At 47.0% G+C, this 15,200-nt stretch overlaps 1 protein-coding gene across 6 annotated transcripts in view; it reads right to left on the bottom strand.

Annotated features, from left to right (window-relative positions):
* Window positions 1–15,200, bottom strand: part of LRMDA (leucine rich melanocyte differentiation associated) — a 1,351,091-nt gene that overhangs the window by 560,060 nt on the left and 775,831 nt on the right. For 2 of the 6 annotated variants that reach the window (XM_084845214.1, XM_084845219.1), the window contains one exon: window positions 6,101–8,179. The exons of the other annotated variants lie outside the window; for them this stretch is intronic. In XM_084845214.1, coding sequence (XP_084701340.1) covers window positions 7,925–8,179 — 255 coding nt within the window. In that variant the 3' untranslated portion in view covers window positions 6,101–7,924. Of the gene's footprint in view, window positions 1–6,100; window positions 8,180–15,200 lie in introns of those variants that run through there. 6 annotated transcript variants of the gene reach the window in all.

The raw sequence follows: 15,200 nt of genomic DNA, 5'->3' as shown, positions 1-15,200 counted from the left end.
ATAATTAGACAACAAAGGTACTCTGTAACACAGACTGCCATTTTGCAGCGGGTTGACACCAAGTCTTTGGCATACACACACACACATGCACACAAGATTCTGCAAGTGTAAAGTCTGCCCACCTAGGGATGTACAAAACACCTACCTAGCTCCGTGCCGGGCAATCCACGGTGGGGGGGAGGTGCTCCGTTCCGCCCCTCGGAATCCTGCCTGGCTGGCTCCGCTCCGCAGCCAAGCCGTGGAGCCGCCGGCTGGTTCCGGCTGCCCGCAGCCGGACATCTGGCCACTGGGCAGCCCTGCAGAGACGCAAATGGCGGCTGTTGTAGCCGCCGCCATTTGCGTCCCTGTATTGAGCCGTGATAGGCTACGCAAGTGTTTACGTAGCCTATCACGGCAGGGGGAAAAACCCCAGCGTACGCAAATGGCGGTAGCTGCCGCCATTTGCGTACGCTGGGTTCCCCCCCCCCGCCATGATAGGCTACGTAAACAGTTACGTAGCCTATCACAGCAGGGGGGGGGAAACCCAGCGTACGCAAATGGCGGTAGCTGCCGCCATTTGCGTATGCTGGGTTTCCCCCCCCCCGCCGTGATAGGCTACGTAAGTATTTTATGCATCTACGTAAGTATTTATCTACCTAAGTATTTAACGCGTCCCTGCATTAGCTGTGATAGGCTACTTAAGTATTTACATAGCCTATCATGGCTATGAAGAGGAGGAAGCAAATGGTGGCCGCAGGACGGCCGCCATTCGCAAAGCAGCGCAGACGGGAGCAGGTAAGTGCTCCGTTTCGCATGCCTTTCGTGGGGTGGGGGTGGCGGGGACTTCGTCCCGTGCGCCTTTCATGGGGTGGGGGGGCGGGGGCTTCGTTCCGTGACGGATTTCAGGGGGCCGAATGCACTAGCATTCGGCCTCACTGAGATCCGTCGTGGAATTCTCTGACATCCCTATGCCCACCCACAGACAATACTATGAGATGATGTGCTTTTTAAGAACGTTTCTCCCAAACTTTGATTGTTAAAGCAGTATTTTTATTGGAGAAGTTGCACAACTGGCTATTCATCTACCTATGAAGATAATGACTATTTATCTCCCACATGCTCTGGTAGGTTGTATTTTGGGGTTCCTTTGACAATAATTAAAACGGGGGGGGGGGACTTACAGCAACATAGCAGGCAAACTATCGTATGGAAGAAGAGATTCATATTTTGGTTTTGTGGGTTGGATTATAACTTCTTAAACATGCTGTCAAGAATACAGATTTTGTGTGCACAATTAGAACACAGTTGTGTGTCTAATTGTGTCCCTGAAAGGAACAAACCAGAGCCACCAACTTAAATGGGTTATTAAATTGGCCGCAACTTTATTAATTTTGAATAGGATTGGCAGAGGCATAGGGCATGGATCCCATCATCGGGCAGCCTGATTGCTGCCTGATTTTCCTTCCTGACTTGCCTGCCAGGACTGTTGGTGGTGGGTGGAAGGGTCAGAGGCCCACCATGGCGCAGACCACTAACGTGAACCCTTTCCCTCCACCCTGGATGTAGCATGCTTGCAGCCACCATGCTGGCCTGGTCTTGGTGCCACACCCACCCCAATCCCTTAAGGGGATCCCACCGCAGGGATCCTGTTCTCCCTCCCAAATTGATCCAGCCCAATGCCTATCACGCCCCACAAAGTTGTGACATAAACAATACAATTTCACCAAGACAGCACACAAATAAATAGTTATTTACACACAGACTAATCTTGCATTGAGGAAGGCGAAAACCCAACCCTCCTTTTCTGCCAATTAGAAGGTGGGTAAAATTCCTTCCCGGCCCCGTTACCTGGTGACTGACTTCCGTCCGCTGCAAGATCTACTATTAGCAGGTGTGGGTGGGGAAGCTGGCAAAGGCAATGGTGCCAGCCAATCCACGAGGCCCCGCTCCTTTGTGCACCAGGAGGACCAGAGAGGGAACCATTCCATTCAGTTTGTCTCCTCATGGCCCCACCCCAGCCGAGCCAGTCAGCCTTTTGATTGGCTCGGTGCTATTGGGCTGCAGGAAGGGGCTGCTGCTGCTGCTGCTGCGCAGGCTCCTGCCAGCTCCCTTCCTTTCCCTTCAGCGGACCCACGCGTGCCCACAGTGGTAGGTCCCAGGTAAAAAGGAAACTCAATTTCTGATTTACTTTCATGGCCTATTTGATATGGAGAATTCTTTTCAGTTTTATCAATAGTTCAACCAAAAACAAAAAACAAAACAAAAGCAAAAACAAAAACAAAATAGATAAATATTGCATTTATTTGGACAAACTAAGTGTATTTGTGATGATCCAAATGGCATGGCATTTCCTCCAAATTCCTTTGTCAATGCTAATTAAAGTCAAAAGTTATCTTAATGTGGTTTCTTATCCTGAGAATGGTCAAGTCTAGCTTATTGTTGTAAACTGTGCCTGTCATAAAATTACACAGTTGGAAAGGATCAACTAGCACAATTCCAACTCCCACCCCAGTGAAATGGCAGAATTCCACAAACTGTTCCTAACATGTTTCAGATAACATTAAGAGACAGTATACAATATGCTGTAGAAGATGGAGTCATTACATTTTAAAACACAGTTTCCTTTCTTCTGTGTTTACTTAGGGCAAACTAGAAGTGATGTCTGCCCAATTCATGTTTAAAGTGAGGGAGTTGGGAGTATGATTTTAACATCAAAAGGGACACATGGATAATGGGAGCTTAATCCTCCCCCACTTTACTACCCAACATTTGTTTGCCTGAACTACTTTCCCCCCCAGCCTGGCTCCTGAAGCTAGCAGACCTGGGAGAAAAGTGCCTGGGGCAACGGGCTGCAGGGAAGCAAAGGGAAGGTGGGCCTTTCAGATCCCTTCAGCTATGTGTCCTTTTGAAGTTAAAAATCATTCCAGCACCCACTTTATATATGACCAAACAAACATGGCTGCTGCTGCTGGCTGCCATGTTCAGATTGGCCCTCAAATGACCTATTTTATTTCTTTAATTCACACAACGCTGTGCAAACAATGAGTAAGAGATGGAAATGTATTACAATAGCAGTTCCCCAGGCATAGGGCTACTTGTCACATTTCTGAAAGGTGAGCAAAATAACAACTAAAAATTGAAAAAACCCTGTCAATTGGTGGTCTCTTTCTGTTCTCCCCCCCCCCCGCCCCAGTTTTGTTATTTTTTTCTGACAAACAACAAGAAACCATTCGGGAAGGTGCCTGCTTTTGCAGCTGAAAGTAGCCAGGAGACAGGCAGTTCTAGCATAAGTTCAGCAAATTTCACAGAAACTTTATTAATAAAAGTTTGTAGTTGTTGTTTTAGTTACTGCCTCCTCCTGCCTCGTCTCCCCCAGACCCCAGTTTTATATCACCCAACACTGGACATGGTGAGTTATACTTTACCAGCAGAAAATGACCCCAGAGCCCTGTGCAGACAATTAAATATATGGGATAACAGTGGGCCCACCTCTAGTTTCCACACATATCCCACGTTTTCACAATCAGTTTTGTGCAAATACAGATCATGTGGAGACAGCCTACAACACATGCGGTTTGTTCATGCACCTGCCCTATGCAGAAAAGCTGGCTGACACACAGAAGTCAGGAATGCAGCCAGAGGGCATGATCCTGTTTCCCCCTCTATGCATTAATTATCCCCACATTTAGTCATCTGTGCAGGACTCATATCTATGAATCTCCCATTTGGGAACTCCTGCATAATAATGTACAGAAAGCAATACATTTTCTCAGTCTGCTCCTCTCTTCCCTCATGTGTCCTTTGTATTGAAGAAAAAAAAGGAATAAAGGTTTGCTCAGTTTTTGCAAATACTTGCATTAGTGATTCAAGAGAATGGGGAATAAAAACCTTCATGATCAGCTCAACTGGATAATGTACACATGGGAAGAAGCTTCAATATTATAATGCAAATATGCTAATCTGGCAGAAATGGGATGAGCAATTACTCCACAGCTTCTGAGACAAATTCAAATTGAGAGACATTAATAGACCTCCTTTATGTGTCTTTGCAATATCTGATGATATGGCCTCTTCACGTAGTCATTAAACTAAGTAAATTTTAATCTGGTTCAATATGCTTTATGAGCAATAATCTTCACCTTATGTCTTTCAGTGGGGTTTCCCTCCTTATTGGCATTACATGCATATTTATATAAAAAGACTAGAGAAGTAGGCAAAAGGAACCTTAACAGATATATCACATATCTAGAAAGCAAAGAAACACTGCAAGGCAACGTGCCACGTTTCCCCTTGAAAGACACATCATGATGATGGAAGCCACACAAATGTGACAACATGCACATGACAAAGACATATGCTTTTTTAAAAACCCTAACCTGTTTTACATGAAATTAGCATGAGCCCAGTCTCTGGCTAGGATTTCAGAATGTTCATGCCTTCTGTATCAGTGCTTTTACAACAGAAATTGTGGTTTTGTTCATTCTTCTTCACTGACAACCCCTCAGAGACATTTTCCTCCCTAGTCAGGATACAAATGTACATAAATCAGTTCGAACAATTGATCTAGATCCTAGCTTGACTTATTGGCCATGGCAGGGGTGGGGAACTACAGTCATGGGGGCCAATCTTTCTGGGGTCCCAATCTGTCCCTCCAATGTTTCCCAGATGACCACGCCCCACACCCTTTCTTCCAACCACTGATAGTTTGGTAGTTTCACAGCTTTGGTGCAGATTTTCATCCTTTCAAAAAGGTTGAAAAAGAGCTTTAAGCTAAAAACTGCTGGATGTTTTACATTTTTGTCCCCACTCCTTTTGCCTTCAGCTAGGGATGGACGGACTCATCTCCGTCCAGGCTGCAGGGAAGCTCGCCGAGCTGCCCTCCCGCTGCCCAGACCTGTTCACCAAGCCTCCCTGCTTGCCCCGCTCACCCACCAAGCCATGCAAGCCGCCCCTCCTCTGTGCACCAAGGACTCCAGCAGTCAAGCCCTTGTGCTTTATGCACACAAGGGCTTGACTGCTGGAGTCCTGGGTGCTGCGCATGCCCCAAACATTCTAGCTTTCTCCTCCTCCAGAAGAGGACAGGGCTAGAGTGCTTCGGTAACTTCCCCTGCTGGTTGTCAAAGGCTTCCTTGACAGCTGGCGGAGGTAGGATGAGTCCTTGGTGCTGCTCCCAGCCGCTTGCCAAGCTCTGGGGTGCTTGGCAGCCGAGTCCATCAGCGCCCCACAGCTCAGCGAGCAGGGTCCAGGAGGCTGGACAGGGGGGAGGTCCATCGGAATCCACCCCCTCCTCAGACTCCTGCACCACCCTACCTTCAGCCCCACCCACCACTGGAATGCGGCCCCCGAGAACCTATCTGAAATTGCATCTGGCCCTTGGGCTTAAAGAGCTTCCCCACCCCTGGGCTCTGGAGCGGCATTTGAACATGGCACTTCCTCAGTAGGCCAAATTATGTACTCCATAGCCTCCGGTTGATCTGCATAATTTCCCCAGCTCAGCTGGAGGGAACAAAACAAGCTGCTGAGGGAATTCCATGTTTTAAAGCCATACCCCAACCAGTGGGTTATATTGCAACTAGAGCTGGGTGGGGGTGAATGGCATACATATAATTTTGCTTCACTCTCTCTAAAAACACCTTCCGGTTCTGGAAGCAAACACTGAGGATCAACCTCACGTAAAGAGGGCAGCTAGCAGCTACAACCTTTCCCCCACTTACTCAAAAGTAAGTGCGGATCCAGATTGAAACCCTAGTAGGGGGCTTTAACCCTTTGCCCCGTGCTGCAGCCCTGATCCAGATCAAGGGACCAGCTTCTACAATTTAGACTGACCCAAAAGGAGCCATTCACAGATCCTTTGGGGGCAATGCAAATTGCAGGTGTGAGCCCCCCAATTCAGATCAAGACCACAGGAAGAGGCAAAAGCCCCCTTACCCCATATGTTAGGGTCCCAATCCAGATCGAGTCTGCCATGCTTATTTTTGAGTATGGAAAAATGATGTAGATGCTAGTTACAACTTTAAAGTAACATGTAGTTTTACACTGAGTGATTCAAAAAGAGAATCCATGGCCATGAACAACATTTATGAAGTAGACACCAATATGAAGCAAGATTATGTCTTAGGAACTGTATAAATCTTCAAGACTCTGGAGGAAGGTCACCCAAGTAGTTTGCAAAGAACCCGTTTTTAAAATTATTAATATTATTATTATTATTATTATTATCTACGTTGAACCCTGACATATCAGCATGATTTTGGGGGGGACAGCATTCTCTTGTTTCAATTTGAACATCAGCTCAATCCCCTGCAGCCATTTTATGGAGGGAGTCGGAACAAATTATATGACAATATGATATTTCCTTTGAAGATTGAGACGTCAGAATAAGAGATGGTGTGCATGTTCAAGATACAATGTTCCATTTTAAGAATAAGTATCATTCCCTGGATCTATTTTCAAATAGTCCAGGAATGAAGTAAAACACATGTGACATTGTGATATCTGCACTAAGCACTGATATATCACAGTGGCATAGAACGAAATCTAATACATAATGGCCCAGTTCAGACATGAAGTGGGTGAGGATGATTAGGCTAACCATGCTGCGGGGTAGTTACCACTAACCATGATGCATGCTCCCGCCACATGAACACGGAACCACAGTCTGCAGCATGGTTTCATTAACCACCTCCTGCACCACTCACCACCCCAGTCCTCCTGGCCACTCCACCACGCATCCCTGTGGCCTATGTGGCAGAACTAGCTGGGGCCAGCCATCATGGAAGCCACCACAGCCACCTCCCCATTGGTCGGCAGTGCTGGGATCTGTCCATGCCTCTGTGACAGGCTGCCAGGAATGGGCTTGCAGAGTACCCTACCCACCCCACGTTACCCAGAAGCTGTAACCTTCTTGCCACTCTGGAGGCTGGCAGTGGCCTTGACAGTACAGCTGCCTAACAGTCCCTGCTGTGCCCCACTGGGAAAGGGACAGGGAGATGGTGCAAGGCAGTAAGCTAGGCGTCATGCATGGAAGTGGTAGTCTGGCTGCAGCTTGCAGTACCAGAAATGCTTCTAGGCCCAATAGCCCTGTCCTGCCCCTGCCTCCTCATCCCTGCTCATCTTGTGGTGCTGTGCAAGGGGCCCAGGGTGCTGAGGAGGGTTGTCGCCCACCTCAGCTGGTGGCCTCATTGGTCTGGGGGGGGACCCTGAGTGGTGGGGGGACCCTGAGGCGATCAGGGATAGGCTGGTGCAGGGGGCCCGCCTGCTGGGGCATGGGGGGTAGGGGTGGGGGGTGGGGTAAAGATATGGCATATATGGCACAGGCACCTGCTGCAGGCGGACGGCCCCTTGGATGGCTGCCATCAGAGAGATGACAGCATTGGTCCGGCGTTCCAGGGCAGCAGCGAGAGCCTTCATCGTGTTGTCGGAGACCACCACCCCCACATGCACAGACTCCCCAGAGTTCCATATGGTTTGTGCACATGCCTGGATGCCGTCGCCCATTGTGCGTGTGGACTACACAGTGAGGAGGAGCTCACTGGCCCGTCTTCTGTCCTCCTTCTCAGCCACGTCCTTGAAGAGGGCTCCCCAGACATTTCCATTGCTGCCACCAGATCCCACGCAACTTGCAGTCTGTTGGCCTTGAGCTTCTTGCAGAGTCAGGCTCCCTGCTCAGTGTTGGACAGCACATGCAGTTCTTCATCCAAGATTGCGCTGTTGTTGCCCTGCTGCCTGGGAAGCACTTCCCCCTCCTGGCACTGTGGTGGGGCAGGTGGATACTGTTCCTCAGGTTTGCTGCATTCTGCACAAGCTGGAGTTTATGAACTGTCTTCAAAGGCAGCCCCACGTACAGTTCATTACAGTAGTCCAGCCTGGATGCCACTAGTGTATGGATAAGTGAGGCAAGGTCCATCCTCTCCGGACGGGGACACAGCTGGTGTACCAGCCTAAGCTAGTAAAAAGCACTCCTGGACACCACAGCCAAATGGGCTTCCCCAGTTAGTTCAGAGTCCAGGAGGACTGCCAGACTGCACACTTTGTGTTTTAGGGGGAGTACAACCCCATCCAAGACCAGTTGTAAACCTCCGTCCAAAGTAGTTTCCCAAACCACACTACCTCCATCTTTTCTGGAATCAGTTTCAGCTTGTTCACCCTCATCCATCCCAAAACAGCCTCCAGACACTGGTTCAAGAGTTCCACAGCCTCCCTGGGATGTACAGATAGAAACAAGAGGTAGAAATGAGTATCATCCGCATACTGATGACATTTCAGCCCAAACCTCCTGATGATTTCTCCCAGCAGTTTCATATAGATGGGGGACAAGACAGAACCTTGCGGCACCCCACCGGCTAATGACCATGGGGTGGAACAGAGGTCCCCCAGCACCACCTTCTGAGATCGCTCCTCCACAAAGGCCTGGAACCACTTTAAAACCGTGCCTCCCAAGCCCAATCCAGATAAACAATCCAGAAGAATACCATAGCCGATGGTATCAAAAGCTGCTAAGAGGTCCACAAGAACCAACAGGGCTGCACTCCCCCCATCAATTCCCCAGTGTAAGTCCTCAACCAGGGCAATCAAGGTTGTTCCTGTCCCCAAACCAGGCCTGAAACCTGACTGGAATGGATCTAAGTAATCAGTTTCATCCAAAATGGCTTGGAGTTGTGAGGCTACCGCACACTCCAGCACCTTGCCCAAGAATCACAAATTTGACACAGGGCGGTAGTTATCCGAAAACGTAGGCTCTAAATTTGGTTTCTTCAACAAGGGCTTCATCACAGCCTCTTTCAAAGCTGCAGGCACCTCACCGTCCCTCAAGGTGGCATTTACCACCTTGGAGGTGCAGATATCCAGCTCAGTTCTGGCAGATTTCACAAGCCAGGATGGGCAAGAATCTAAAGAGCAAGCAGTAGGCCTCAGTCCTCCAAGCAGTTGGTCCACGTCCTCAGGTTGCACAAGCCAAAAGGTATCCATAATATGACTAGATGGTGAACCAGCACCGTCCATATCAGACTCTGTCAAAACAATGGCATCCAAGTCGGCATGAATGTGAGCGATTTTATCTGCAAAATGTTTGGCAAATTGTTCACAGCGGGCCTTTGAGGGTTAGAGTTCTTGTGTTCCAAGGCCTACACCCAAGAGGCCTTTAACCACATGAAACAGCTCTGCTAGACGACACTGAGCAGATGCAATGGTGGTGGAAAAGTACGGTTTCTTCGCCACCATCACCGCCGCAGAATAAGATCGCAAGTGGATTCTTACTTATCTTCGATCATATTCATTCCAAGTCATCCGCCATTTGCACTCTAATCATTGACACAGTTGTTTCATTGCCCTCAGCAACTCAGAATACCAAGGAGCTGACATGGTTGTATGACTAGGTTGAGGACGTTTGGCAGCAACATTGTTGTTCAAGGAGACCATCATCACCCACTTCTTTTTCCGTGCATGCAGCTTCTACTTGCGCTGCTGATGGGTGTGGAAGTAGCCGTGCTTCTATATCTGCTTGGAGAACCATGGGAATAGTTTTTCGTGTCCGATGGTGCTCAGAATGCCCTGGGCCTTGGGGCTCCCCCAAAGTGCGATGAAGATGCCTGCCTCGGGCTCAGTCCACATCTGTGCCCAGATTCTCTTGCACTACTTCCCTGCCTCCTCCCACTCAACCTGGGAAAGCCCCCCAGTTGGGCACAAGTTGCTGCGCTGAGATTGGGATGACTCCAGGGAGTCATCTGAGTTCAGGGCTGGGGAGTCGCCGCCGCTGCCCTTCACCATGGGATCAAACTTGGGGGGGAGGGGCTCCTGGGCCTGCCATTCTTCCTGGAGTGCCTGGGTGATGCTGTGGGACTGATGCACCTGGGGCATCTGTCCTTCCCCCTGTCCTTGGCCACACAGTGCTCCTTGGAATTTGGGTTTGCCAAAACTCTTGCAGGGACAGGGGGTGCAGGCTGGGCCTCCATATGAGTGTGTGAGACTGGGATGCCCATTGTTGGGAGGGGGGCAGATTGTTCTGGCACTTGCCTGCCGCACTCATCAGAGCTTTCACCTCTGCCCCTTCCCTGACGTTTTGGCTGTTCCCCTCAAAGGGGTTGGGGGCTGTGTAGGGGTGGGGGCGCGGTGGGCAGGGGTGTTCCACATACTGGGGCTCAGCTGTAGCGGCTGTGGGTCCTGGGGAGGCTGCTGTTGGGGGGAGGGCACGATTCCAGCCAGGGAGGCAGTGGCTTGGCTGGTGGCCGGCCATGTTTTCACTTTCCACAGTGGTCACAGCTGCTTATGCCTTTGAACCCAGCACACTCAAGGTTGCTGTGCTGATAACAGTGGCATGAGAGTTAAAAAAAATCATTGTGTCTGGCGTGCTTCTCCGATTGTGTAGGGCAGGCAGGGACGGACAGTGCTGGGGCTGGCTCTCAGCTGTTGCATCATGTGTTGCTAGATAGATGTCGACCATGTAGCTCTCGCACACTGGAAGGAGCTACAGCACCTTTTTCGGCCGGTCTTGTAGTGAAGGTCTATGCCAGCACTAGGATAACCATGGGGGCCTGACAGACAACATGCTAAGCTGTGTTTGGGGCCGCTAACCATATTGCAGTACATGGTTAGTGAGCGTGGTTACACCGTGGTTATGTAGCCACCATGGTTGGGAAAAACGCCCTCTGCACAATACGCTAAGGCATCATAGTTAGTTCAAAACACCTAACCATCATGGCTTAGCATTATGCATGAATAGGCCAGTATATGTTTACAACATAACCCTCCATTTTAGGTTTGAACACCAGCATGTCTCACACACTCATGTTCAAGATGGACAGGAACCATGTAACACACATTGTACTACATTCTCTCTATTGATATGAAATGTAGAATGTACTTTTAAGCATAATTCTTCAGTTTAAGTGTGAGCACTGACTTGATCCCTTGCAAAGTTTTCCCCACCCCCTCTATGCAGTGAGATGAAAATTTGTGGGGGCTGAAAGGGAGAAACAGGCAGGGAATATATATGTAATCTCAAGACTTTCAGCCCTATATCACCCAAAGTTTCACAACACTTCAGGTTTAGTCTGGGTCTGAGACAGTTGTGAGATGAGGTAGAACCAGGACTTATTTAGGCTTTCCTGCCCAGCTCAGCCACCAGTTAAGGCTTAAAGACAGCACAAACAAACCTGCCCATTCAGAGAGCAGGAGAAGTGACCCCAGGAAAGGAAGCCATGCTACACCAACACTTTCCCTAGAGCAAACAGAGTAGGATAGATGATGCTAAGGAAGGGTATAGGAAGGTGCCCAGAAGGGCCATCTTGACTGAGACTGAGGATGGCAGAACAGCTGCAGGGCTGGCACTATTCACAAGTGGGACTGTTGTTTATGGTCAGGAAAGAACACTAAAACTAACTAGAGTTGCAGGTGGTTTCAATGAGGAACCTATTTCACACCTTCCTAAATTACTTGTCCCACCAGGGGAATAAGTAATTTATCAGGTTCCACTTCTGAGTAAGATGAATTGTGTCAATGGAACACTTCAGCTGGTGATTCATGCCAGGCTCCCTCAGCTCTAGAACCTCCTCCTCTGTTCTGGTCACAAAAGCTAACCCAATATGCATGTTCTTTAAATTTGTCCCAGTTCTTGGTGTGCACATCCTATTCCTTACTCCTCCAATACATTGCAATGTGCTGTGATGCAATATCTAAAGTGAAGCCTCTGGGATAGTAGTAGTATTAATCTAGTAGTATTCATGGAAGGATTACAGTGAACAACTTCGACCACTGTATTTTCAGATCCAGCCCTACATATTGAACATTCCCTTTATAGGATATCTTTTCAGCCAGTGATCTTTGGTTATAAACAAATTCTGTGGAGAAAATTGTAAGCCTGGTTGTGAAGGACAAGAGAACCTTTGGCTCTTTATTGGATGGCTTGGAGACCGCAAACCACATTCAGCCAGGGGTTTATTATTTAAAAGAAATGAGGTTGTGCTAATTCAAAATTTTACCTCAGGGGAGCAAACCAAGTAAACAGCGGCAAGATTACTCTGTAGTTCATGCCCATTCACAGAATAAAATAAAAACACATTTTATATAAGAATCCTATATCAAATACTGCAGAGGTTTTCTCTAGGGGTACTGCTGGATATAAAAATAATGATCTAGCTTATAGTGACAGCAGAAAGCTACTATAAAAATATGGCACAAACTCATTAGCTGTGACCCCTGAAGCCTCAATAAAACAGGAGTTAAAGAACCCATTTCCCCATTTTAAAATAGAATAAAGAGAACCTGGCCACCTAGCCCCTGCACCACAGTGTGTCATGCAGGCTGCCACCAGCAGAGGGCAACTGTAAGGTAAGAGTTCAACAACAGAACTGGATCTGGTCCCTCTCTTCCCTTGTTCAGAGGGAATTTGGGTGGGGGACTGCAGTACTTACTGTTTCAGAAGTTGGTTTAAGGGCTGGCTTCTCTATTTTGTTTTTTCTTCACTTTAAAAATGAAGCTGCAGCTTGGCACCAGAGCACCTGCTGTCGCACACTTGGAAAACGTGCAAATTTTCACCCCTGCTCTTGATCTTCAGGAGCACCCCCTCCCAAAGACCCCACAAATGTATGCAAAAATGTTTGTACACAAATGTTTTGTGCAGCCTTCCTGAACAGGGGTCAACAAGTGTTATGCACCTTCAAAAAAGGTTAATATATTAATCGAACCATAGTTTCCAAGTCAGAAAAAGTAATAGTTCCACTTTATTCTGTACTACTCCAATCTCATCTGGGCACTACAATTTAAGAAGGATATATATAAATTGGAACAGGTTCAGAAGAAGACAATGAAAATGTTAAGCAGTATGGAAAACAAGTCCTTTGAAGAACGGTTGAAGGAACTGGGTATGCTTACCCTGGAGCAGAGACGACTGGATAGGCTGTGGGGACGGCCCATAACAGATGTTGCCTGAAGGACTGCCAATGCCTGTATGAGCTTGCCCAAGCACTAAGATCAGCTTTGGAGGCCCTACTCTCTGGCCGACCAGCAAGAGCCATTAGGCTGGTGGGTACTAGGGATAGGGCTTTCTCAGTGGTAGCCCTATACCTTTGGAACTCCCTCCCCACAGAGATATGTAAGGCTTCATCACTGATGACTTAAAAGAAACCCCTGAAGATTAATTTGTTCCAGGCTGCATTTGGTGCTTTAAAATGAATGAATGAATGAATGAATGAAAGAACGAATGCACTCCTCAAATACCTGAAGAGCTGTCACATAGAAGGGGGTAAAGACCTGTTCTCCCAAGAGGGCAGGACTAAATCAAATGAGCTTAAATTACAGAAGGGGAGATCTTGGTGAACATTAGGAGAAATGTGTTGATGGTAAGAGCAGTCTGACCATAGAATCAGTGACGCAGAAGGGTGGTGGGCCCTCCCGCACTGGAGGTCTTCAAGCAGACACCATCTGTTGGGAATGCTCTAGTTTTGGATTTCCTACATCGAACAGGAAAGTGGATTAAATGGTCAAAAAGACCCCTCCAACTCTATGATGTGACATTTTTATTTCCTTCACAATGATCATTTCCCTCTCATTTTTAAAGGATTGATTGACATAATCAAGTACGAAGCAGCTTTTGAGTTATTGCTTCTTTGTGTGAAATGACTATCACCACTGAATTATAAAGTTTTGTTACCACATGAATGCAGCACTTTCACTGGAGGTAGGCATATCAGCCTGCAGTGAAGCTTGTACGTTAAAAATTGGCTCTATTCAGCCTTCCCCAACTTTACACCTTCTATAGATATTTTGGACTTCAACTCCCATCAGCCCCAGCCAGCATGGCCAATGGCCAGGAATTCTGGGAGTTGTAGTCCAAAACATCTGGTGGGCCCCAAATAGGGGATGGCTGCTCTAGGTAATGACTCCAGAAGGATTATTGAATTCAGCATCATTGTTTGACTGAATTCATTACATATTGGATCTACCTACGATAGCTCTTTTCCATATGTTCAGATTGTAGCCTTCAGTGGGGAAAACATGAAAGGTTAGCTCATACCCATTTGAATGAGGCCTCATATTTACCCTCATGTTTTTTTCTGCAGGCAGAACATAACCAGGTTCTCAAATTTTCCTCACTTTACTTGCTTCAGGCAGCACCATCAGGGGGGATAGATGACAGTGAGAATTGGTGTCCAGATGGTGCAGCAAGGCCTTTTAAAGTGCTGGCCCTAGCCAGGGGTGGCAGATGGGGAGACCATTTGCACTCAGCTTCAGGCAGCAAAATGTCTTGGGCCAGCACTGTTTACTATTTTTCTCTCTCTTTCAGCATCCTCATAATTTTCCACAGAATTCTGATGTTGTTGATGACTACAACCTCCTTAAAGAATGTCTTCCATTTCTATAAGGATAGCTTTACAGCCTAATTCCAGAGAACAGAACATGAGCAAGGGAAACAAAATGGCAGGAATTTATAGCAAAATGAAAATAGTTAATCTGGAGTTTGAATGATCAGAGCATGAATTTTTAAACCTTACTTCAAACTCATCAGAATTATTTGTTAAATTCAAAGGTTCATTCTGTTCAGCACTTCATCACACCTGATTTCTGACCTGTCAACATGTCAGGAAGCTTCACTTACAAAAGGCAGCCATGTATTATTTCAACAGAATGGTGTGGGTTTTTTTCCCTAACCAATAAATACATCTTTTTGTTAACTCCAATATTCTCCTTTGTCAGAAAAAGGGCCCAGAGAATAATTAACTTTAATAGCTGTTCTGTGAATAGAATGGCACAACAGGATAGCAAGTATAAATGAGCAAAATTTTAAATCTACAAAAAAATTAAAGAAACAAAAATTATAGGTTCAGCTTTGCTCTAGGGAAAATGTATATTTGCAATAAATGTATCAAATCCCTAAAAAAGCGCACCCATTGAAACTTCATATTTAGGCTGATTTGCTTTCCAAATCATGTAGGCAGCACAGTTGCATACAATCTCTAAACAAGTATAACCACAGAGAAATGTAGAGAGATTTAAGAGAGAAATAAAAACACGATCAGCTAGCTTGTAATCTTCTTTTCTCTTATTCTCCTCCCTATAGTTGCATTAAATTGCCTGTTGAGAACAATAACATATTTGTGCTTTTATAGGTAGAATGATTTGTATTATGTAAAGATTTGGCTAACAGACTAAAGACACATTCATACTAAACTGGATTACATGCTGTTAATAATTTTCTGGATGCTCTAAGGGACCCATAATTCTGGAAG

The sequence above is a fragment of the Heloderma suspectum genome, chromosome 3 (assembly GCF_057233095.1).
Source record: "Heloderma suspectum isolate Gila_16-S chromosome 3, 16-S_ref, whole genome shotgun sequence".
Classification (NCBI taxonomy): Eukaryota; Metazoa; Chordata; class Lepidosauria; order Squamata; family Helodermatidae; genus Heloderma; species Heloderma suspectum.
This window is presented reverse-complemented; position numbering and strand designations above follow the sequence as displayed.